Source organism: Zingiber officinale, chromosome 5B (assembly GCF_018446385.1).
Source record: "Zingiber officinale cultivar Zhangliang chromosome 5B, Zo_v1.1, whole genome shotgun sequence".
NCBI lineage: Eukaryota > Viridiplantae > Streptophyta > Magnoliopsida > Zingiberales > Zingiberaceae > Zingiber > Zingiber officinale.
In genome coordinates this window covers 83,528,352-83,555,606 of record NC_055995.1, presented here as the reverse complement: position 1 = coordinate 83,555,606, position 27,255 = coordinate 83,528,352, and the positions used below count along the sequence as shown (strand labels likewise).

The window sequence follows — 27,255 nt, the reverse complement described above, 5'->3', positions numbered from 1 at the left end:
AACAACCTCGAATTGACATGAAACTAGATCTTATGTGTTCGGCTAGTTTTCCTGATTATATTCAGCCCAAAATCGGTTGATGGACCAAACGATCTCGGATTGACATGAAACTAGATCCTATGTGTTTGGCTAGTTTTCTTGATTATATCAATACCCTCAAACTTCAATTTGACTCATTATATTGAGAGCAATAATTTTTAAATATGAATATATTTAAAAATTTTAATTCATGTTTAAAAAATTATTGCTCTTAATATATTGGGTCAAATTGATATTTGAGGGCATGAATATAATCAAGAGGACTAGTCGAATTCATAGAATTTAGTTTTATGTCAATCCGAGAACGTTTGGTCTATCAGCTAGATTTTTTAAACACAAATTGATTTTTTTAAAATATTTATATTTTAAAAAAATATTGCTCTCAATATATTGAATCAAATTTATGTTTGAGGACATGGATATAATTAGAAGAGGTAGACTTAAACATAGGAACTAGTTTCATGTCAATCCGAGGTCATTTGATTTATTAGTCGATTTTGGGAAAAATCGACTGATAGATCAAACGACCTCGAATTGACATAAAACTATATTATATGTGTTCGGCTAGTTCTCCTTATTATATTCATGCCTCAAATATAAATTTTACTCAATATATTGAGAATAATGATTTTTTGAACACAAATATATTTAAAAAATTTAATTCGTGTTCAAAAAATTATTGATCTCACTATATTGAGTCAAATTAATATTTGAGGGAATAAATATAACTAGGAGAACTAGCCGAACACATAGGATCTAGTTTCATGTCAATCCGTAGTCATTTAGTCCATCAGCTGATTTTGCCTAAAATCGACTGATGGACCTACTGATCTCGGATTGATATGAAACTACATCCTATGTGTTCGACTAGTTCTTCTGATTATATCTATAACCTCAAATATCAATTTGGCTCAATATGTTCAAAGCAATGATTTTATGAACATGATTATGTTTAAAAATTTTAATTCATATTCAAAAAATAAATGCTCTCAATATATCTGGTCAAATTGATGTTGGAAGATATAGATATAATCAAGAGAACTAGCCGAACACATAAAATTTAGTTTCATGTTAATCCGAGGTCGTTTGGTCTATCAACCAGATTTTTTTGAACACAAATTGAATTTTTAAAACATATTCATGTTTAAAAAATTATTACTCTCAATATATTAGGTCAAATTGATATTTGAGAGCATGAATATAATAAGAATATGCCAGACGAACACATAGAAACTAGTTTTATGTCAATCCTAAGTCATTTGATCCATGAACAATTTTATATAAAATCGGTTGATGGATCAAATGACCTCAGATTTACATGATACTAGTTCCTTTGTGTTTGTCTACCTCTGCTGATTATATTCATATCCTCAAACGTTAATTTGAATGAATATATTAAGAGCAATAATTTTTGAACATGAATATGTTTGAAAATTTTAATTCATATTTAAAAATTTATTGCTATGAATATATTGAGTCAAATTGATGTTTGAGGGTATGAATATAATCAGGAGAACTAGCCAAACACATATAATCCAGTTTTATATCAATCCGAGGCGTTTGGTCCATCAGCCAAATTTTTTGAACACAAATTAAAATGTTCAAACATATTCATATTAAAAAAATTATTGCTCTTAATATATTGAGTCAAATTGACGTTTAAGGATATGAATATAATCAGAAGAGATAGACGAACACATAAGAACTAGTTTCATGACAATCCGAGGGCATTTGGTTAATCAACAGATTTTATGTAAAATTGACTATGTACCAAATGTCAAATTGACGTATGAGAGCATTGATATAATTAGGAGAAATAGCCGAAGACATAGAAACTAATTTCATGTCAATCCGATTTCGTTTGATTCATAAACGGATTTTATCTAAAATTAATTTTGATATGACAAAAAAAGAAAAATCGGTCGATTGATATATGTTTGTCTGAAAATTTTAATTCATATTTAAAAAATTATTGCAATCCAGTTTCATATCAATCCGAGGCGTTTGGTCCATCAATCCGAGGCGTTTAAACTTTAGAAGTAAAATAAACTTTAAATGGGATGCATAATAGAAAAGTCGTTGGATAAGATGATATTCCGATTGAGGTATGAAAGTGCCTAGGGAAACAAGGTATTGAATGACTTACAAAATTATTTAACATGATATTGAAAACGAAAAAAAAAATATTTGATCAATAGAGGATAAGTACTCTAGTTCCCTTATATAAGAACAAGGGAGACATACAAAATTATGCAAACTATAGGGATATTAAACTAACGAGTCATACCATGAAACTTTGGGAAAAAATAATAGAAAAAAATTAAAGAAGGAGACCACAATGACTGATAATCAATTTGAGTTCATACCTAGCAGGTCAACAATAGAAGTTATACATCTTCTTAGACAATTAATTGAAAAATATCAGGAGCAAAAATAAGATCTATACATGGTATTCATTGACTTAGAAAAAACTTATGATAGAGTCCTAAGAGAAATTTTATGGAGAATTCTAGAAAAGAGAGGTGTTAGCATAACATATATCGAACTAATTAAGGATACGTACGAGGAAGTAACAACCAAAGTAAAGACTTCAGGCGGAGTAACTGAAGCATTTCCAATAAAGATAGGGTTATATCAAGGATCAACTCTAAGTCTATATTTTTTTGTACTAATTATGGATGAACTTACTGCGCACATTCAAGACACAATATCGTGGTTCATGTTATTTATAGACGATATTATTTTGATAGATGAAACACATGAAAGAGTAAATGTTAAACCAAAATCGTAGTGGGAAACACTAGAAGGGAAAGGTTTTAGGCTTAGTAGATTAAAGACAGAATATATGAAATTTAAGTTTGGCAATATTAGAAGTAATGAGACAATTGTACAAGAGTTTTAAATATTTAGGATCATTTTTGTAAAATAATGGAGGGATTGAGAGAGATGTCTTACATAGAATACAAGTAGGATGGTTGAAATGGAGGGGAGCGTCGAGTGTTTTATGTGACTATAAAGTACCTCTAAAACTTAAAGGAAAGTTCTATAAAATCGCATTTAGACTTGTTATGTTATATGGAATTGAATGTTGGACTATGATGAACACATGAGCAGAAGATGAGAGTTATAAAGATGAGGATGTTAAGATGGATGTGTGGACATACGAGGATGGACAAAATAAGAAATGAGAGTATTAGATAGAAAGTCGGAGTTGCATCTATTGAGGGAAAACTCTGAGAGAGACGTTTAAGATAGTACATACATATACTTAGACGACCAATAAATGTTCTAGTTAGGTAATGTAAAACTATGACAAACACACATATCAAACGAGGAAGAGGAAGACCAAAAAAAACTTGCTTAGCAATAATAAAATAAGATAAAATTTATTTAAGTATAGATGATGATATAATAGAAGATACAACTCAATGACATAAAAGGATTCATATAGTCGACCCCACCTAGTGGGATAAAACATTGTTGTTGTTGTTGTACCTACTCTAGGATTTGTATAGTTGTCAGAAGAGCATCTCCATGTCAGAGCCAATATAGAGACTAGATCCAATAGCTGCCTCTCCATCCACTAAGTGTCACGTGTTTGAAGGAAGACATTTTAGAAACTAGATTTGGCAACCATATAACTGTTTTGTCATTCATCTGATGTCACGTGTTCTGGATAATCACCGTCATTGTTTGCATCTTCTGGGGAAAATGGTCTCATCAATGAGGGTTTAATGTAGGTCTGATCCGAGGACGGATGAAGAAATGACGTCGAGAGGCGGAAATGATGCTAGGATCTAAGGCTAAAGCGTGGAGGATGTGGGCGACTGAGGTCGAGAGAGAATACTGAGATCTGAGGCTGAGGTAGGGATGATGTCGGGATTTGAAGAGACAGAGGGGATGTCAACGACTGAGACCGAGATATGGATGATATCGAGATCTAAGGCTAAGACAGGGATGATGTTGGGATCTGAGGTTGAGACTAATAGAATGTCGATGTTTGAGGCCAAGACATGGATGATGTTAACGACTGAGACAGAGGCACAAGGGATGTCAGCGACTGACACAAAGACATGAAAGATGTTGAAATCTAAGACTGAGATATAGAGCATGTCGACGATTGATGTCGAGACACGGATATACCGAGATCTAACACTAAGACATGGATGAAATCAAAGGAAAAATATCGGGATATGAGATCAAGACATAATAGTTGACTTGTCTCCAAGTAGATTCTAATTCTGAGAACGAGTGTATTGAGTAAGCTCGATCAAATCTGAATTCCATCTGAGTTAGATTTGTCGATTTGCTTTGGGTCACATTGATCTATTTTAATTTTGACTGACAATTAAGTATGACTTTTGACTATATTGATTACACGGAGCCGGTAACATTTTTGCCACATGATCGTGGTTTCGCTGTTCCTCATTTTGGGTCAAATTTTAGACCAGACTAAGGCCACAGGCTAAACATTGGCTCGTATTGGAATTTCTACGGTCATACCTAATTTGGTAAAACGTTCGTTGCATGATTTTGTTGTTTCACTTTTGTATACATACAACTTGCCAAAACTCAGTCAAAAAATACATTTTTGTCTCTGATAAAACTCCAAAATTAAGAACCTAGTCAACCATCTCACTGAGTCAAACACCAGCGTATACATACGAGAGCGACTGCCACGCGGTTCAATGTTTTCTTCTTCCCTGCGTGCGCTATAAATAAGTGTAATGGCGCAGTTCATGTCTTCACAACAAGTTTTAGCAGGGAGAAAGATCAAAAATGGGATCAGTTTGGGTAAGATGATTGATTTTAGTTTGTTTATCGCCATTTTTTTTACTTTTTTTTTAAACTAATTTTGAGTTTGCTGTTGGTGTGCGCAGGTTAGTTATGCACCGGCGAAGAAGGACTCGGATGCCGACAGAACTCCAGCCCGACCGGGAGTCGGCGATGGCGATGGCGATGGCGATGGATCCCATACTCATGCTGTCGACAAACGGCAGCTGCTGCCGGTAAATGAAGATTTGGTACTTCAACGCTCGAGAACCCTGACTCCGACTAAGCCACTGATCAAAGACGGCGGTGGAGCTAGTCATCATGCCATAAACAAGAGTCAACAGATCGCGGATGAAGCCTTGAGATCCAAACGCTCAAGAACTCCGACTTCACCGCCGCCCAAAGACGGCGGTGGAGCTCGTCATCATGCTATAAACGAGTCCGCCGCCAATCAATGACGGCGGTGGAGCTCGTCATCATTGATATATTGCAAGGAGGTGGAGAACTTAAAATAAGGCAAAAAGAATAAATTTTAAAATAAATGTATAGTCAGTTTGTTAGATGTAATTTTATTTTATATTAAATGTCAAAGAAATATATTTTTTTCTCTTCGTAGCTTAAGGTTTGTTTTTCCTAACATTATTATATTATAAAAGTTATTCTATTTAAAACCTCGAGTAATAAAGTCTAATCAAATGTAAAATAAAAACATAAATTGTATGTGGGTCTACTTACAGAACATCGTATGCGTTAAGACTATATGCGTGCATTTTTCCTCGAAGGAAAATAATTATACAAATAATTATAATTACATTATTTTACGAGTAATTTAAGAAGTGATGTGGATAAATTTCTTAAATTATTAAATGATAGTTTTAAAATTATTAATTTATGTATCTATTTTTATTTTATTTTTATTAGTCGACTGATATTTTAAAATAGTCGAATAGATTTACTTCTGTGCTAAAATATTAAAATTTTAAAGAAATCAATCTAAGTTGATTGGTTTATTCTTTTTTTATATCAAAATCAATTTTAGATAAAATTAGTTGATAGACCAAGCGAAGATATGAAATTAATTTCAATGTATTTAGTTATTTTTCTTGATTATATTCATACCCTTAATCGTCAATTTGACGTTTAGTACATCAGCCAGTTTTGCCTAAAATCGACCGATTGATCAAATGATCTTGGATTGACATGAAACTAGTTCTTATATGTTCGTATAACTCTTCTGATTATATCTATGCTCTCAAACATCAATTTGACTCAATATATTGAAAACAATGATTTTTTAAACACGAATATATTTGAAAATTTTAATTCGTCTTCAACAAATCTGGTTGATTGATCAAACGACCTCGGATTGACATGAAACTAGATCCTATGTGTTCATGTCAATCTGAGATCGTTTGGTCAATTAGCTATATTTTTTTAAACACAAATTGATTTTTTAAAATATTTTTATGTTAAAAAAATTATTGCTCTCAATATATTGAATCAAATTTATGTTTGAGGACATCGATATAATCAGGAGAGGTAGACTTAAACAACTAGTTTCATGTCAATCTGAGGTTATTTTGTTCATCAGTCAGTTTTGGGCAAAATCGGCTGATAGATCAAACGACCTCGGATTGACATAAAATTAGATCCTATGTGTTCACCTAGTTCTCCTTGTTATATTCATGCCCTCAAATATCAATTTGACTCAATATATTGAGAACAATGATTTTTTGAACACAAATATGTTTTAAAAATTTAATTCGTATTCGAAAAATTATTACTCTCACTATACTTAGTCAAATTGATACTTGAGGACATGAATATAACTAGGAGAACTAGCTGAATATATAGGATCTAATTTCATATTAATCCGTAGTCGTTTGGTCCATCAGCTGATTTTACATAAAATCGACTAATAAACCAAATGATCTCGGATTGACATGAAACTAGATTCTATATGTTCGGCAAGTTTTTCTAATTATATCTATGACCTCAAATATCAATTTGACACAATATGTTCAAAGCAATGATTTTTTTAACATAATTATGTTTGAAAATTTTAATTCATGTTCAAAAAATAATTGCTCTCAATATATTTGGTCAAATTGATGTTGGAAGATATAGATATAATCAAGAGAACTAGCCGAACACATGAAATTTAGTTTCATGTTAATCCGAGGTTGTTTGGTCTATCAACCAGATTTTTTTGAACACAAATTGAATTTTTAAAGCATATTCATGTTTAAAAAATCATTACTCTCAATATATTAGGTCAAATTGATATTTGAGGACATGAATATAATAAAAATATGCAGACGAACACATAGGAACTACTTTCATATCAATCCTAAGTCATTTGATCCATCAACTGATTTTATGTAAAATCGGTTGATGAATCAAATGATCTCAGATTGACATGAAACTAGTTTCTTTGTGTTTGTCTACCTCTGCTGATTATATTCATGTTCTCAAACGTCAATTTGACTGAATATATTAAAAGCAATAATTTTTTGAACAAGAATATGTTTGAAAATTTTAATCCATATTCAAAAAATTATTGCTATTAATATATTGAGTCAAATTGATGTTTGAGAGCATAAATATAATCAGGAGAATTAGCTAAACACATAGAATCAATCCAGTTTCATATCAATATGAGGCGTTTAGTCCATCAGCCAAATTTTTTGAACACAAATTAAAATGTTCAAACATATTCACATTAAAAAATTATTTCTTTTAATATATTGAGTCAAATTGACGTTTGAGAGCATGAATATAATCAGAAGAGGTAGACGAACACATTGGAACTAGTTTCATGTCAATCCAAGATCATTTGGTTAATCAATTGATTTTAGGTAAAATTGACTGATGTACTAAATGTCAAATTGACGTATGAAAACATTGATATAATTAGGAGAAATAGTCGAAGACATAAAAATTAATTTCATGTCAATTCGACTTCGCTTGATTCATAAATGAATTTTATCTAAAAATTAATTTTGATTTGACTATTTTAAAATATCGACTGAGAAAAATAAAATGAAAAATAAATATATAATTTAATAATTTTAAATCTACCTTGACAATTTAAAAAATTTAAGTAAAAAGCAGACTTTTTAAGCACGTCTAAATTCCGCGTTGACTACTTAAATAATTGGTATTGGTATGGTGTTTCTGGTTTCCCAAGGTCAAAGAAGACTGCTCTTTGACATAACCAAATGGTCTATGATGAGGCTAAACATTGGTCTACGTCAACGCAAAATATGTTGACCAAAAAAGGATAGTATTAGCGGTATTTTTAGATAGGCTGCATCTGATGGGATTGGCCGCAAAACACTAGGTTGCGCGGTAGCCTTGACCGGGCGATTCGGCCACGCGTGCGGTAGCCTTGGTTGGGAAATTTAGGGGGTATTTAGTTGATGGATTTAGGAATGAGGGAATGAAATGATAGTAAAAGATAATGTTTGGATTGTGGGTTTGAGAATGATATTTTGAGAATGATTACTAGATTTATGGGAATCAACCAAATTCATATAACTTGATGGGTTTCATTTCCATTTCTATTCTCATTCCATCCTACTATCAAACACATAGCCATAATTATTCTCATCATTTAACCAAATGCTCCCTTAGTTATTACGGAGGAGTCAGAGATCATGATCAACCCGGACTAAACATTTGTTAACGAAAACAACAAACAAAAAATAATATATTTTAGAGATTATAATTTTTAATTTGGACTCAAAATCAGATTTTGTCTGAACTTACATGTACAAAATTTAAATATCTATATTTATTTCTAGGTCTAAATTTTAATTTAAAAAGTACTATTTAGGTCCGGTCTTATTTTGATAATTTTTTGTTCGAATTTTTATTTTAAATTATCCTTTTCAGACTTTCTAAATTGACCTATGATAATTTTCATTAATATTATTTTTAACCACGATAGGAATTAAAAAATCATTTTCAATATTCGTGTATGAATCAATAGATTCAATAGTCACTTTTAAAAGTAGTTCACGAATTAATAGATTCAATAGTTATCCACTAATTCACTTTCTAAAAAATTCAAGTGCCTCATGTGAGAGATTATCATAATATTAGTATATTTTTAGGATGAACAATAAATATAGTATTTTTTAGGATGAACAAAAGTTCAAGTTAGTTGCTTATCCGTTGCTTATCCTTTACGTGATCAGACACCGCGTGAGGGAGGATGTAGAAGATGATTTTGAGAATAAAGAATCTCTTGGTGATTATGTTGAGATATTCAGAGAAAGTACTTCTCTACCTCTTTTGGTAGCATAACGGTTAATAAGGCGATGGTCCGTTGACTCGCCTAACGCTATTTCATGGGAAATCCTGGTTCTTGGACCGATTGGATATGGTTAGATATCCTCGATGATACCTAGAGTTGTACAACCTGCAATTATGCGGAAAACGTGGTGTTAGTGGATTAACACCTATAAAATCTAACTATTACTGAGTGGAAGTAGATGATCTTCGAAGGATAGAATGTCGATTGACCGTTATTTCGAAAAGCTATCTTGTGATAGTGCTCCTCTATCATTGTGTGGGCATGACCCGTCGCTAGAGATTACTGAACCTCAGATGGAGCAATCGTAGTATGATGGGTTTCAAGGCGATGCTCAGTTGACTCAACTAACACAGTCTTCATCAAGTAGCTTAAGATCTTGACTACATGATCATTTACCCAAGGTCTTGAAGTCTATATTTCATATCAGAGTGTTGACCTTTTGTCGATATTTGTCGGTCGATATTTATGGACATGATTTTGAGAGTTATGGTGATACCCTCTTAAAGGGTAGACTTTCAGTCAAGAGGTTGAGTGACCCTTTGGACTTTGGATTGTCATTCCTTTACCGTGGATATTTGAGTATTTGAAAGGATGAAATTTGACATACTCTTTGGACATTTTTAGATAAGAGTAGTAGAGTTTTTATACTCATATCTCATGGATTGACCGTATCTCTACCATTTAGAGAATTATTGATTATCGATTAGGTAGTTAAGGAATATCCCTTAGACTTCAATAGTGATACACCTTTGGTAGAATGGTGGGTATATTTAAAATTTATTGGCAGCGGGTGTTGAAGGTTTGATGCCTTCCTTTTTCTCTATCATGGTGTAGGAAGCTATTAGATTTGATTGATATTGAGAATAATTTGGTATTAGTTGATATTACGATATTAGATGTTGTGATATGTAGTTTTTTGATGATCTATTAGTGGATATTTGTTTTGATAGTTTACTATTTGATATTTATTATTGATAGTAATATGGGGAGTACTATGTCTATGATAATTATGAATTTGGTTATTTGTAGTTGGTGATCAGATACAGACTCATTGTCAATGATCTTACGGTTGTGTGTGCCTATTGTACAAATATTATAAGTTCTTGGTTTTACCATTTAGGCTTACAACGCCTTATATGTTTTCATGGACTTGATGAATCTGATATTCCTAAGGACTTTGGATCAGTTGTAATTGTTGACAATATGGTGATATATTCCCGATCCGAGGTGGATCACGAACACCATCTTCGCATTGTTCTGGAGATACTTCTACAAGAACATCTTTATGCAAAGTTCAATAGTGCACATTTTAATTGTCTTCTATGGGATTTCTAGGACATATTGTCTTTAGAAGAGGCATATCAGTGGATTCACTAAAGATAGAGGCTGTTACTAGTTGGGAGTAGCCGAAGTCTATACAGGAGACTCATAGTTTCCTCGGTCTAGTTGATATTTCCGAAGACTGGTTGAGGGTTTCTCCAGCATTATTATGTCGTTAACTTGTTGTCTAGGAAGGGTATGGAACTTACCTAGACAGAGGCTTGTGAGACCAGTTTCAGGAGCTGAAACGTAAAGCTGATAACTGCATCCACCTTAGTTTTACCTTCTCGTGTAGATGGATTTATACTCTATATAGAAGTATCGTACTAGGGGTTAGCTGCAGTTCTGAAGCAGTATGGTCGAATAGTTCCATATTCTTCTCGACAGTTGAAAGATCATGAGCAGAATTATTCGACTCATGATTTTGAAGACCATTTTCACGTTGAAAATGTGGAGACATTATTTTTATAGGATTTATTTTTCTGTGGGAGATTATGTGTGTTCCTATGTCACATCCTGTCCAAGAGGATTTACTATAGAAAACACATCAATCCAGATTTGCGATACTTCCGGGTGGTACCCGATGTATAGAGACCTGAAGCATTCCTATTGGTGGAACAATACGAGGAAAGACATCGTGGATTTTGTAGCTCAATATCTAGTATATCAACAAGTGAAGGCTAAATATCAGAAACTAGCATGATTGTATTAGTAGATTCAGATATTGGAATGGAAATGTGAGCATGTTACAATGGACTTTATTGTGGGATTACTCAGGACATAGAGTGGATATGATACGATCTGAGTAATTATTGATTGGTTGACTAATTTTCTCCTTTATATCAATCCGTAGGATGGATTCTATGGATTGATTAGCAGAGTTATACCGTACAGAGATTATCAGACCTCATGGTATATCTCTGAGTATCAAATCAGATTGTGATCTGCGATTTGTACCACGATTCTGGCAGAGTTTAAAGAATGCTACGAGCATAGAGCTCTATTTTAGTACAACTTTCCATCCTCAGACTGATGGATAGTCTGAGCGCCCTATACATATGTTAGGAGATCTGCTGATAGTGTGCGATATGGATTTTGGAGATAGTTGTGAAGACTTTATGTTTAGTAGATTTTATTCACAATTGGTTAGGTAGCGGTGTGGGAGTAGCGGAAGCAGGGTGAGCTCATAACCCACCACTACAACAAAAACCCTCATAGACATTAGTGGAACAACAACGGTTTTAAGCAAAAACCGATGTCTTTAAATATTTTACACTGATTTTTCCAAAAACAGGTGTCTATGAGCGCAGATTTTAACTCATAGACATCGGTTTTTTAGGCGATGTATATGAGCGTCCTTTTTTTCGTTAATTGACATCAATTTTAACAGCGGTTTTTAAAACCCGGTGTTAATGAACCAAAATAAAATATTTTAATTTTCCCACCAGCCAAAATTTGCAACATTGTGAAGTTCCCTCCAAACCTAAATCTATATCGCGCCCCTTCCTCCGCGCAACCATCTCTCTCGCCTAAACCTAAACCTAAACCTAAACCTCCGACCATCTCTCTCAGCCTAAACCTAAACCTAAACCTCCGACCATCTCTCTCAACCTCATCTCCCTCTCCCCCCTTCCTAGATCGACGCCCCTTCCTCTCCCGATCAGGATCAAGACACGACGCCCTTTCTTCTCTGTCCAACCACACCACATCTCCTCCAACTCCTCCCTTTGGTTGAGAAGAGGAGGCCTTCTTCGCATTCCAGTAGTTTTTCCTTCATCCATCTCCGGTCCAACATTCACTGCCACCGCTCGAGTCCTTCTTCACATTCCGGTAATTTTTCCTTTATACATCGTCGCTACTGAAGTTCTTCCTCATCTTTGATAGTTTCATCTTCTTGATCTCTTGTTTACAAGTATTAATTGATTGATGAATGCAATGTGTTTGATGAATTTCCTCAAACACTACCTTGAGTTGATTTTATCATTTTTGTTTGATAGATTGAGGAGTTGTTAGTTCCTGTTGCTAAGTTGGTTTTATGTAATCCTTGAACTATCAAGTTTCTTTTATGTCTATGCTAATTCTTTTCACTGATATGTCATGGTTTCTGGTTTAGTAATTTATTGGTATAATGATGAAGTAGTTGGTTTCTGGTTTATGAAATTTATTCGTATCCTTTTCTTGGTAAGCGTAGTTGGTTTCTTGGAGGACTCACATAGTTAATTTATTTGTATAATGATGGATTAAGAATTTTGGCTCATTGTTGTAATTGTCTTGATATTTTTTATTGATTTTAGATTCATTAGTACAACAAAATGGGCAAGGCATGGATGACAAAGGATAGATTATCACATGAGTTTGAACTTGGACTAGAATCTTTCTTGCAATTTGCGCTGCAACATGCTACTAATCCTACTAGTATACCTTGTCCTTGTACGAAATGTGGCAATCTATGGAACAATAATATTAACAGCATAAGGGCACATGTGTACTATAATGGTATAGACTTAACATACAAAAAATGGATATGGCATGGGGAAGAATCTGTATTAGGAGATTTAAAGAAAGAGAATGATGCAGCTGGAGAAAGTGAAAACTATTTTGCTGATAAACCTATAGATATGGTACACGCTGCATATGAAAGTTCAGAGAATTTAGATCAATTTATAAAATTACTTGAGGATGCTGAGAAACCCCTGTATGTTGGGTGTACTAAATTTACAAAGTTATCTGCAATTGTGCAATTATATAACTTGCAAGTGAAATACAGCTGGAGTGATAATAGTTTTACCGAACTACTTGTCTTGTTGGGAGAAATGCTTCCCGTTGACAATGAACTGCCTTTATCTTTATATGATGCAAAGAAAAGCTTATGTGCAATGGGGATGACTTATAAGAAAATACATGCTTGCCCTAATAATTGTGTCTTATACTGGAAGGAGTATGAGGATTTTACCGATTGTCCTACTTGTGGGTTGTCAAGGTGGAAGTTGGCCAAGAATTCTAGGATAATTGAAGGAGTCCCTGCAAAAATTTTATGGTACTTTCTTCCTATTCCTAGATTTCAAAGAATGTTTCGGAGCAAGGAAATATCTAAGGAGTTAATTTGGCATGCTAATAAAAGAGTATGTGATGCCTATATGCGACATCCAGCTGATGCACCTTGTTGGAGACTTGTGGATCATAATTGGCTAGATTTTGCTTCTGAGACAAGAAATCTAAGCATAGTTTGATGAGTTCTACATATAGTTGTTGGCCAGTTATAATGATCACCTATAACCTTCCTCCATGGTTGTGTATGAAGAGAAAATATATGATGCTCACGTTGTTGATTTCTGGTCCTAAACAGCCGGGAAATGACATTGATGTGTACTTGGCGCCTTTGATTGATGATTTAAAAGAATTATGGGAAGTTGGTGTTGAAGCATATGATGCACACCGAGAAGAAAGATTCTTGCTTAGAGCTGTCCTATTGTGGACAATTAATGATTTTCCGGCGGTGATGAAGTTTTAAAAAAAGTAGAAGGAATTACATGCCAATTTGGAAAAATTAGAGCAAATCTTCAATCAAAGGAAAATGATGGTAAGTCCTGATGGAAAAAGAAATCGATATTCTTTGAACTTGAGTATTGGAAAGATCTGCATGTTCGACATGTTCTTGATGTGATGCACATAGAGAAAAACGTTTGCGAAAGTTTGGTTGGTACATTACTTGATATGCCAGGAAAGACAAAAGATGGAATTGCAGCAAGAAACGACCTAGTGGATATGAAAATTAGGGGAGAATTAGCACCACAAAAAGGGGAGAAAAGGACATTTTTGCCCCCAGCATGTTATACATTAAGCAAGGATGAGAAAAGAAGACTTTGTAATTCATTGTTCGGAATTAAGGTTCCCATGGGTTACTCCTCCAACATCAAAAACCTTGTCTCAATGAAGGACCTAAAACTGGTTGGTCTTAAATCACATGACTGCCACACCTTAATGCAACATTTGCTTCCAATTGCCATCCGTGGTGTTCTACCCAAGCATGTGAGAAATGCTATCACAAGGTTTTGTTTCTTATTCAATGTGTTATGTAACAAAGTAATAGATGCCTCAAAGTTGGATAATGTACAAATAGAAATTGTGACGACGTTGTGTCTGTTTGAAAAGTATTTTCCACCTTCATTTTTTGATATAATGGTTCACTTAACAGTTCATCTCGTGCGTAAGGTCAAGTTGTGCGGACCAGTTTGGTATAGATGGATGTTTCCATTTGAAAGATATATGAAAACATTGAAAGGTTATGTGCGGAATAGAAATCGACTAGAAGGATGCATGGCTGAATGTTATATTGCTGAAGAAGCTGTAGAGTTTTGCTCAGAATTTCTATCTAATATCAACACGATAGGGATTCCATCAAAGCATCGTGAAACAATACTCACTAAGTCCTTGTCAGGTGCCAAGGTGCACTTCTGTTGTCACGATGAGTGGGAACAAGCACATCGTTATGTATTGGAAAATGAAGCTGAGGTTGATCCTTACATTGTGTAAGCCCTCTAGTTCAGTAATAATCTCCTGAAATTGTTTAAAAAAATATCTGATTAATCTCTTCAAAATTTTTTGATTAGGGAACATATGACACACTTGAAGCAAAAATTTCCTGTTAAAGGTGCAAAGTGGTTACAAGATAAGCACCACAGAAGTTTTATTTCTTGGTTCCATGAACATGTAAGTACCATAAATATTAGCATGTTTATTATTGAACACAAGAACTTTAAGAATTTTAATAATTAAACCCCCTTATGATGAATTGTAGGTTACAAATATAACATCATCTTCCTCCAATCAATTATCAGAAAAAGTGAAGCTCTTGGCAAATGGACCTAGCAAGCAAGTGCTAAAATACTCTAGTTATATGATCGATGGGGTCACTTATTACACGAAAGAACGTGATAATGTTACAGTTGTTCAAAACTCGAGTGTAAGCTTGCTCGTATAAACAATGCAAGTTGCAAGTTCAAAGGATAAGAATCCAATTATAACAGACATGATGTATTATGGTGTGATACAAGAAATATGGGAGCTCAATTACCATGATTTTCGAGTTCCAATGTTTAAGTGTGATTGGGTAGAGAATAACACTGGTATTAGAGTAGATGATAATGGTTTCACCTTGGTAAATCTTAAGAGAATGAGATTCAAATCCAACCCATTTATCTTGGGCACTCAAGCGAAGCAAGTATTTTATGTAGAAGACCCTCAAGATCCCACATGGTCTATTGTACTTTCAACTACAAATAGAGAGTATTTTGAATACATCACTGATGATAAGTTGGGAGATCCTTCAATCCACTACCAATGCTTCACAAAAGGGATGCCATCAATGGATATTGACGAAACTGATGACAATGAACCATCCTGTATTCGTGGAGATTGTGATGGGATTTGGGTTGACAATGATAATTTTTAGTTTGGTAACTTTATTTATTGTTTATATATGTGACTATTTACTTTATTTTGGTAACTTTGGTTCATTGTTTGGTAGTAGTTTTTTTTTAAAATATACGAATGTTTACTTTGTTGTGATTTTAAATGATATGCTCTGCTCTATTTCAAATTCTCACTGTTATGACTAGGTTTTCGACATATGAACACTAGAAAAAAAAGGCCCATTTAGCACGTGATGATGATAAGTATTCACACACAAATGCAAAAGACAAAGAACAAGATCAAAAAGAGGGTGCTGAGGATAGCCAGGACATAGGATCAGACGGGCTGACCCAAACAACAAGATCAAAAAGAGGTCGTACACAAATGAATAAGCTTGTTGTTCAAAGGGTTCAGGGAGTCAAACAAAGTGTCAAATTTAATGAGCATGGACAGCTAGTTGGCCAAAAGGCTTCTGAATTGCAAAGTTTTATTGGTGTGCTTGCTCGGGAAAAAGTTAATATTAATTACCACTCTTGGAAGCAAGTGTCGAATGAAGTTAAGAACATGATATGGGAATCCGTCAATGTAAGTAACATGATACTTTCTTATGTGATGCATTTTTTTCTTTTCTTTTATTTATTTACTTAAGATATTTGTTTGTGTAGTTGACATACCAACTGGACCCAAAATGGAGGAATGGGTGTTTGATCTCGCGCAGATAAAACTCACCTCACCAAGAAACTCATCCACCGGGACATTCATCCAGCCAAATAGAAATAATCCAAAGCTTCTCAATAAGGTACCTCAAGGGCATTGCATTTCACGTGAAGATTGGAGTAGTTTTGTGATTAATCGGATGTCTGAAGACTTTATAGTAAGTTGTTTAAGGTGGTCTTTTTAAATTCTAGTTGATATATGTGGTTATAATTCATCTATCACTATGTAGAGGAAAAGTGAACTACAAAGTCAAAGAAGCAAGGCAAACTTATACCCTCATCGTCTTTCTCGAAAAGGATATGCGGGTTTGTCTGAAGAAATACTAAGTATTTAGTTAACATTAAATTCCTACTTATGGTTGTCGTAGTTGGTGTTGAGTACGTTGACTTCATGTGGTTTTTTGCTTACAGTCCAGTGTTTTATGTGATGACGATGAGATAAACAGAGCCATCTTCTGGAAGAGAGGGCGGCTCAACAAAGCTGGGGAATTTGTTGGCGATGAGTTGAAGCAAACAGTGAATAAGATTGTAAGCAAAAGTATACATAAATTTCTTATTTTGTACATATATGATATATGTATATATTTAAAGTTATTGTATTTGGATGCATGACAGGATGATTATATTGTCCAAACGAAGGATGGTAAGATGTCCTTTACCAAACCATTTGAAGATATTCTCACGAAGGCCTTGAATTCTAACGAACATGGTGGACGTGTGAGAGGCATAGGAGCAAATGTCACTCCATCATCCTTCTTCAAGGTTGTTAGAGGGAAGGTGCAAATTGATAAGGCTGCCTATGAAAGGCAACAGAAAGAGTTTAAGGAGGCAAAAGCTATGCTTTCTAACCAAGGTGAAAGAATAGAAAAATTGGAAGCAATGGTGTTGAAACTATCTGGTCGAGAATTTGAGAGTGAGGAGAAGGGTAGCTGCTCAGTTAAATCACAATGCCTCCTCGATATAAAACCTGAAGTTGAACGTCATAGGCTCCTCTCAAATGAAGGCCTAGAAGAACATGATCATGATGATGTGAAATTTATTGAGAAGGATTCGGCTTTACAGGTTAAATATATATTTCACGTTGATATTATTATCCCATCGTTAGTATCTAATGAAGCTTGTAAAGCACTATATGTTGAAGATTCATGAATTGTTTGTCTTATAGGGAAAAGCAGTGATGTTGTTATTGCAGCCTAACGACAAGACTGTTGCATATGGGACAATTGTCTCTGTTAATGGACCTGGCAACTTTATTGATGATGTTCCATTACCCGTGAATTGCATGAGGATTGCCATTGATAAAGCAATTGATCAATCAGCAACACTGCCTGTTGCAATCCCGTCTGCATGTCAGAGTATTGGGGATGCTGTAGGTGGCCATGTGGCTTGGCCTGTGCACTTAATCAGCATGCGGGATGAGGTAAATGTCATAAAGTGTTGTCTAAATTTTGTGTACATTTAAAGTATGTCACATATCTAATATATACATGGTTGCATCTACATATGTAGAAGACCAGGAAGAAAAAAGTTGAATACAGACAAGAGAAGTCTAAGTTACAATCGTCCAATGTGCCAAGACCCTTACACATCTTATATAGTTATTTTCAACGTCTTGATGAAACAGAAAATGTGATTTTGGAATTAGTTCCTGATGTATTTGGCATGGAGCGCACAGTCCATGTTAATTACGATGACATATTTCCCTTTTGTGAATTGAAGCCAATCACAGACACTTGCATAGTTGTGTATATGTGGTAAGCTTTCAATTGAATTGGACTTTATTTATGTGTTTCATTAATTTAGATTTCATCATTTTTTTGGGATATTTTTCAATTGTAGGCATCTATATAGAAAGATGCAGGAAAAGATGTTGCTGCAGGATTTCAGATTGGTGGATCCAGTGCTTGTGGAGTATGTACCATCAAGAAATCAGAATAGAGATTTCATCTAAGAACAGTTGAATAAAAGGGCTTGTTACTTAAGCAGTAGGCTAATTGGTACCTCATCTGGTCAATTGGTTGTTGTGCCATGCAATGTTGGGTGAGTAAGAATAACATTATATATCACTCTCACTTGCATATTTTGAGAACTTGCAAGATGCATATATACACTAATTATATTTCTTTGTGTAGTTTTGACTGGATTTTGACTATCATCAATGTTGAGAAGGAGATTATTTTTTTTGTTGGATCCTCTTAGTCACCGCATTCGTGATCAAGATTGGAAATATGTTGTCAACATGTAAGTTTTTTGACTTCTTTTCTTACCTTTGTTTAAACATATATGTATTTTGATGTGGCAATACAATTCCCACAGGTTATATGCATGAAGGGCCTTGAAAATGTATAATGCGGAGGCTGGAAGGAAAGGGAAAAAACAACCAACATGGGTAGTTGTCAAGGTATGTCCTTTTGATTAGCAACTGTTTTACTATCCTTGAAGGAGTTATTCCAATATTTCTTTTCTAACATAGGCTCCTCAACAACCGGATGCGAAGCAATGTGGTTTTTATATCATGCGATATATGAAAGATATAATTGAAAATTTTGGAGTTGACCACAATGATTCACTTCCAGCAATGGTAATAATACAATATCTTCCATTTTGCATATAAGCCCTAAAGATAATTTGTTGCATTTTCCAACACTGTTTCAGTATCATAACTGATACAAACTCATTGATTTTGATTGATTATGAACGTCTCTTAGCTTTTCCCTCATTATATCAGATCTTGCTACTGCTATGCTTTTCCCCTGGTGCTTGATGTGTTTCTATGTAGTCTTTGAACTTCTCTATTTCAATTTTGGCAGCTATGTGCTCGTCTATGATTAATAGTTCAATAGAATTCATGGTCACTGATTTGTTATATGATGCTCTTGGTCCTTCCATGATTTTTGAATTCAACCATTATCATGCATAGTAATTTGTTGTATGATGTTGTCGGTTCTTATCAATCTCTACACTTTAATTAGAAGGAGCAAATTATCTATGTTATATTCTAAGCAGCATATACTAAGTGTCATATATGAAAGTTTTAGATTTTACAATGATTTTTTTGTGCTAAATTGCATATGTATATGTGTATCGGTGTGTATGCGGTTGCGCGCAATTATCCTTCAATGAATTAAGCATTATGAACAATATTCTTCCACAGCAGCCTTTAAAAACTTAGTATTCTATTTTATTTGATACATGTACACATTTGTTTTAGTTATTTGACATATGGTGGATTATTGGGTCCTGATCATGAATTAACTTTGTATAAAGTATTGTAGATTATCTTTGTTGCAAGTATCAATTAGAAAGGGACTTTCTTTGGTTTAGATATTTTGCATTCCAAATTTAGTTTATTGGTAGTTCTCATTGCAAAATCAGACTGAAAAGCTTTCAAAATGATTGATTTGAAGTGTTAGAAGGATAGAAATAAGAAAAACTAGACTGGCCTCGTTAGAGCTAGAGCAGATATTTGGATAAAAATAAATAAATCAAAATTGCATCTTTACCATTTCCAGCTTTCAAAATTGCATCTTTACCATTTCCAGCTTTCAAAATTACATCTTTACTAATATATTATTTATGTGTTTTTACAGTTTACAAATCTCAAGTACTCCAGAGTTGAAATTTATGAAGTGCGGTTCGAGTGGGCTGAATGCATGCTAGATTACATTTGAAGTGCGGTTCTACCTTGATGTGTTGTTAAAAGAATGTTCTACCTTGATTCTGATATCTATTAACTTTTGATGTAAAAAGAATGTTTGGGTATTTTATGGATACTATTGTAAGAAGATTATTTATGTAATTTGTGAATATTTATGTATTTTATGGATACTGTTGAATGAAGAATATTTGTGTAATTTATGAATATTTGTGTATTTTTTTTTGTTACTGTCGGGTTTTTCATTGTTTCGGAAATCAAATTTGTGCTGTTAAAAAATACCGATATTACATCGGTTTTCCACCGCTGCAAAATTGGTGTTATTAACTAATATTACATCGGTCGTATACCGCTGCCAAAACTGGTGTTATTAACATATAATATTACATCGATTTTACACCATTGATGAAACGATGTCGTTAAATGATACTACACCGGTTAATAACCGATTCGAACATCGGTGTCATTAAGTGATACTATACTGGTTTTAACCTGATGTCTAAAATGACAAACCTTTTACATCGGCTTCATAGACATCGGTCGAAAATGTAATAGACACCGGTGGAAAATCGATGTCTATGAGGGTTTTTGTTGTAGTGCACAGAGTCATCCCTTACGGTTGGAGATTTATTCATGATACTAGGATGGACTAGTATATAGGGGTGTTGCTTAGTTGTTACCCTTAGATAAGGATCCTTGAGTTTGAGTAGTAAATTTAGGGACCAAATTTTTATTAGTGGGGGAGAATGTGAGATACGAAAAATTAAATAATAAGTGTTATTGGAGAAATAACTTTATAGAATTTTCTAAAATTTTTTCAGGATTTAAACGGATTCCGTATAACACATTTAAAGAGATGAGTCGATTATGCTTAGAGAAAACCTGTTTGGAATAACTAATTAGGTGGGAGTTGATTAAGAAACTAACTTAGGGTTTAATTAATTAAAACTAAGTTATATATATAACCTAATCTCATTTGTTTTCCCTGATCCCTCTCCTCCTCCACCTCACCGCCAACCCTCCTTTCCCTCTCGCGATCTTGATCCATCACCGATCGCCGGGCATCGACGTCGACCGCCACGACCGATGCTTGATCACCGCTGACCACTCTCTTCCTCAACCGATCGTCAGTACCATTTCTATAGAGTGCTCGGCCATCGTCGTCATCACTCTTGCTCGATCGCTGTGAGAGCTGCTATATTGTTAGTGTCGCCTTCGTTGGGAAAAGGAGAATTGATGAAGGGATTAGGGCAATCCTTTCCCCTTGCTCGTGGAGTCGAGAAGAGATGCAGATCTTGCATCAGAGAGGTCCACTGTCTCTTCCTCTTCATCGAATCTTACATCAGAGAGGTCCACCATCGGTAGCTAGCTGTAGCCAATGAACCCTCCACTTCGGCTAACCCTCTACCTCTAGGGTTAGTGCGGGACCTCTCCCTCTGCTTTGATGTGAAACTCCTAGCCAGAATTCCTCAAATCGCCTTATTCTATCCAAGCAAGATTGATCCAATCAGAAGGTGAGGATCAATTGGGGGTAGATTGTTGGAATTAGGTTGTGGATTAAGAATTGGGTCTAATGCTTGAATATGAATGTGTTGATTGTGATTTAGGTTTGTTGATTTAGGAGATCAGCAATTTAACTTAGCTCCGGCTAAATATTTATGGCAGCAAACATATCCGGTCGTAGGTCAACAGTTGTGCAATCAAATTTGGGTAAGTTATGGCGGTAATTTCGTATATGAACTAGATTTGATTTTAGTTGTGGAATGGTTAGGGTGTCCTAATGCTATTTAGTTGTGATATGTTTCTTGAGTGGATTTGGGTTTATGATTGATTATCATGTGGATCGATTGTTATTGAGATGGATGTTTTTGGTGGAATGGATGATTGATTCATTACTAGAATTGGGTGAGTTTTGGATTGATTGTGCTTGAAATAAATCCTGTGTGGAGGTGAAATAGTTAGAAGTATTTAATCTAATTGATTACAGAGTTTGATTAATTTGTGTTGAGTTGATTAATCTATACTTGATTGATAAACTTGGATTGATTAGCGGATTAGTTGATTTAGAGGAGTACTTGATTGTTAATAGAATCATTAGATTGCTATCGTGATTAGTGGTGATGGATTAGATTTATACAGTTTCTTGTTGGCAATATTGAATGGATTGTAATTAAGAGATTCATAGATGAGAGTAATTGAAGTTAATTTCTTGTTTGATTAGTGGTGACTGAGAAGGACTAGAGATTATATGCTAGTTTACAAGGCAGATATTTTGCTCCCTGTGGATTACACGGATTTGGATTGAATGGGACAATAGTAAGTCGACCTTGGGGTTTTGTGTTTACTTTAGGAGGTGGAGCCATAACAATAGAGGAGTGTTAAGCATAAATGCGTTTCAGACTCCACCATGGAAGCTGAGTATATGACAGCCTCTGAGGCAACCATAGACGTTGTATGACTCAAAAACTTCATGATGGACTTAGATGTGATTCTTGGTTTGCCCAAAATTATTATAGTTTATTGTGATAATAGTGGTGCAATAGCAAACTCGAAGGAACCACGAGTCCATAAGGCAAGTAAACACATAGAGCGCAAGTGACACCTAATACGAGGAGAGGTTGTTGTCGCCAAGATTGCATCAGAAGATAACCTGGCAGATCCTTTCACTAAGGCCCTTCCGGCGAGAGCTTTTGCGATGCATGTTGAGAGGATGGGAATTAGATGTATGGCAGCATAGTCTTTTAGTATAAGTGGGAGATTGTTGGAATGTATACTAAAAGTCTAGCTTTTTGTATGAACATAAGAATCACATTGGTCAAATGTTTGCATTTATGTTAAATGCAGTTGTCCATTTAATTTATATTGTAAATAACATGGGGTGTGGTGTCATACAGAAGATCATGTTATCAGTTCCTTATAAATTATAAATAGTACCTCACAACCAAGATGGAATGGGACAAACCATTGGAGTGATTATAGTGTAATTTGGTATTAGTTTATCTTGACTATAAAATTACACTAGTACACTATGTGTGTATTGAGCAGGACCATTTGAGGTAGTTTCTTTTTATATTGACTACATAAAAGAACAAAGTCTTTGTTATTATGGATGTGCGTACTCTTAATCCCGATATAATAACAAGCACATATACTTAGTATGTATTTCTTTAATTTATCAATGGGTGAGATTTAGTTCGTTAAATTAATAGGCCCAATAAGTTGGGAAATAATATTATTTATATGGTGTGTTGTTGATTATAAAAGGAAATTGTGTCCTAGTAAATCTAGGTTGATGATGTCCCCTTGAGGAGCTCATAAGGATTGTCATGTAAACCCTGCAGATGGACTTAGTCCGACATGACAATGAAGTTGAGTGGTACTACTCTTGGAGCTAGATATTAATTAAATGAGTTGTCAGTAACACATTTAATTAGTGGGCATTCGATATCTTAAACACAGGGAGACTAATGCACTCATGATAAGAAGGAGCCCATAATATAATTTGGGATTAGTGCGGTAGTTCAATAATAACTCTTTAGTGGTATGAGTTATTATTGATGAACTTGAGTTGGGTGTTCGGGGCGAACACAGAAAGCTCAAGCTCATCGGGAGACCAAAACTAATTTCTCCTCTCGGTCCCTGTTGTAGCCTCTATAAAGCCTTGTATATACAAAATTCACTTCTTACCCAAGTAATGGGTCGGACACATCCTTGCGTGGAGCAAGGGGGGCCAGCCAAGCATTGTTTGGAGTCCAAGAGGTGGCCGGCACAAGCATATCTTGGTGTCCAAGATGTGGCCGGCCACTAGTGGAAGAGAAAGGAAGTTTTGTTTTAAAACAAAATTTTCTTAAAATCTTTCCCTTTTTGTAGTTATCTACAATGGTTAAAAGAAAGATTTAATTTTGTTTAAACTTTCCTTTTTAGCATCCACTAAAGGAATAAAAGGAAGATTTTATTTTTGTTAAAATATTTCCTTTTATAGCCATCCTCATGGTTTTAAAAAGAGAGTTTTAACTTTTTAAAATATTTCCTTTTATAGCTATCTACAAAGGATTAAAGAGATATTTTAATTTTGTTAAAATCTTTCCTTATTTATAGTTATCTATAATGTTTAAAAGAGAGATTTTAATTTTTGATAAAACTTTCCTTTTTTGTAACCATGATTTAAAAGGAGAAGTTTTAATTAATCTTTCCTTTTTTGTAGTTGTCTACATGTTTTAAAAGAGAGGGATTAGTTTTAAAACTTTCCTTTATTGCCATGTACAATAAGAAATTTAGAAAAGAGAGATTTTAATTGTTTTTAAAATTTTCTTTTTTAAAAGGAGGCCATAAATAAGAAAATTTTAATTATGTTTAAAACTTTCCTTTTTTGCCATGACCAAGGATTATAAAAGAGAATGAGAGGGTGCCTCATGAATAACACAACCTAAGCCTTACCTCCTCTCTTCTCTTCCTTGTGGCCGACCCTCTCTCTTCCTCTTCTCACTTTGTTTCTTCTCTTAGGCCGGCGGCACCATCTTCTTCTCTTCCCTTTCTTCTTTCTAAGGTCGGCACCTATCTCATCTTGGTGGCCGAAACTTGAAAAGAAAAGAAGAGATCCTTAGTGGCCGGTTGTTTAGAGGGGAAGAAGAAGAAGAAGGAAATTTCCTATTTTGGCATCCCTTGGTGGCTTGAGTTTCTTGGAGGCAAAGAAGTGGTTCGGGTGGAGTTATCTTGGTAGATCGTTGCCCACACGACGTCCAAGAGGAGGAGAGGAATACAATAGAAGAACAAGAGGTTATCGATTTTATGTTATCGTTTTTGTTATCGATTTTGTGTTTCGATTTCATGTTTCGATATTGTGCTTCTATTGAGGTCTATGTAGTTAAACCTAGTTTACTGTAAGAAGTTAAATATCCGATTTCTTTGAAAGGCTTTGTCTAGGAAGTGGTGGATGATCCCATACTCAAGAAGGCCTAGTGCCTCGCAATGTTTAACCTGGAAGTCGATCTTTGAAATAGATATTTAATTAACTTCTGTAATATGGTTTAACTTAGGAAGATCACATCGGTTAAACTTGGAGTAAAAATGTTAAGTATTGTTTCCAATCTAAGTTTAACTTCTGAAGAGCAACTTGGATTAATAATGTTAAGCATCGTTTGTAATCCAAGTTTAACTTCAGTAGAGCATATGGGTAGCTAGGTTAAGTTCTGTGCTTGTACAAATTTTTATACAGGGAAAACAAAACGGTGTCCCGAGTAGCAACCAACAATATCATATTTACTTACTTTGATTACTATTTATTTACATACCTTATTAAGCATGCTGCTTATTATAGCATACCTGATATATATATATATATATGATTGTTGCATCTTGCGCATCATATCATTGTATGTAAACTGATGACTGTTGTCTCCCTTGTGGTGTGAGAGAGTCGTCAGTTAGTTTTAGCGCCGCACACTCGGCCACACATGGGTAGTGGTAGCTGGAGGAGATGTCACTTGTCCTATAGTGCTCCCACTCGATTACTCATATGTAGTCATAGCAAGAGATGCGAGAATTAGGGACCCCATTACTAGTAGCTAGTTAGTTACTCAGCACATGTCCACTTGGCCACTCGAGAGTAGTAGTAGCTGGAGTGAGTACAATTATCATTATTCCGACCTCTGTGTTGATACAGTCTGACCTGGCTGTTGTTTTGATGTTGACACTGATTTAAGTTTGTATCAGATATTAATTAAACTCAGACTGATTAATGATCAAGGTTGATCATGTGGAGAGGACAAGTCCAAGTACGGATACTTGGCACGCGAAGTCGGAGAGGGCTCGGTAGCTTGTTCTCCGGACTAGGTCAGAGAGGGCTCGGTAGCTCGTTCTCTGGACCAGACGAAGTCGGAGAGGGTTCGGCAGCTCGTTCTCTGGACCGGACGAAGTCGGAGAGGGCTCGGCAGCTCGTTCTCTGGACCGGACGAAGTCGGAGAGGGCTCGGAAGCTCGTTCTCCGGACTAGGTCAGAGAGGGCTCGGTAGCTCGTTCTCTGGACCGGACGAAGTCGGAGAGGGCTCGGCAGCTCGCTCTCCGGACTAGGTCAGAGAGGGCTCGGTAGCTTGTTCTCTGACCCGAACGTGGAAGTCGGAGAGGGCTCGGTAGCTTGTTCTCCAGACTAGGTCAGAGAGGGCTCGGTAGCTCGTTCTCTGGACCAGGAAGACGTTAGGGTTTAGGGCTGGAAAGCTCTAAAACCAACAGAGGCATTGGATCGGTCAACAGACCGATCCAGTGATACCTTGGTTATCTGATCGGTCTGTGGACCGATCAGTAACCACACAGAAGCTTTCTGTGGGTTATCTGATCGGTCTGGTGACTGATCAGTAAGAAGTGATGAAGATTTAGAACAATAGGGGGATCGGTCTGTGGACCGATCAGCCTATAGGTGGATCGGTCCACAGACCGATCAGCATCATCCCAGACCGATCAGGATGTGTCCTGATCGGTCCAGAGGGCTATGGATCGGTCTGTTGACCGATCCACAACGATGTCGTTTATCTTCTGCTGTTTCTCTGCGATTTCTGATTCATCTGATCTAACCATCTGCTGTAAGCTTTTTGAGTAACAGATTGCAGGTATCGTGCCAATGCTTGAATTCAAACTAAGCTCCATCAGAAGAATAAGACCAAGTGCTCTTTCTGCTGTGTTTCGCTGCAAATTGTGCAATTGGAGCGTCAACGTTCACTGGCTGTGATCAGTTGGCAACAGCTTGACTCTTGCTTATTGGTTCGAGCTCAGAGACACCAGTGAAGACCATGGATGGTATTGGTGTGAGTTCAGAGAACCAGATGAGGAGGAAGAGTGATTGGCGACGCCTGAGTTGGTTGTAGTGATTCGATACAGGTGACAGTGATTCGGCTCTGGCTGAAGACAGTGATAAAGCAGAGGGATAAGAAGAAGGAAGAAGAGAGGTTTTGGAAGAAGGATTTTGAAAAACTCTCTGTCGATCAAGCAAGAGTGCTGTGTGTTTGAGCTCTTGGCTGAGGAACTTCT

At 35.4% G+C, this 27,255-nt stretch overlaps 1 protein-coding gene across 1 annotated transcript; it reads left to right on the top strand.

Annotated features, from left to right (window-relative positions):
- Nucleotides 1–4,719: 4,719 nt before the first annotated feature.
- On the top strand, nucleotides 4,720–5,466 carry LOC121987562. Its single transcript, XM_042541314.1, has 2 exons — nucleotides 4,720–4,833; nucleotides 4,920–5,466. The coding sequence occupies exons 1-2, from the start codon at nucleotides 4,819–4,821 to the stop codon at nucleotides 5,268–5,270; spliced, it is 366 nt and encodes a 121-aa protein (XP_042397248.1). The 5' UTR covers nucleotides 4,720–4,818; the 3' UTR covers nucleotides 5,271–5,466.
- Nucleotides 5,467–27,255: the final 21,789 nt, after the last annotated feature.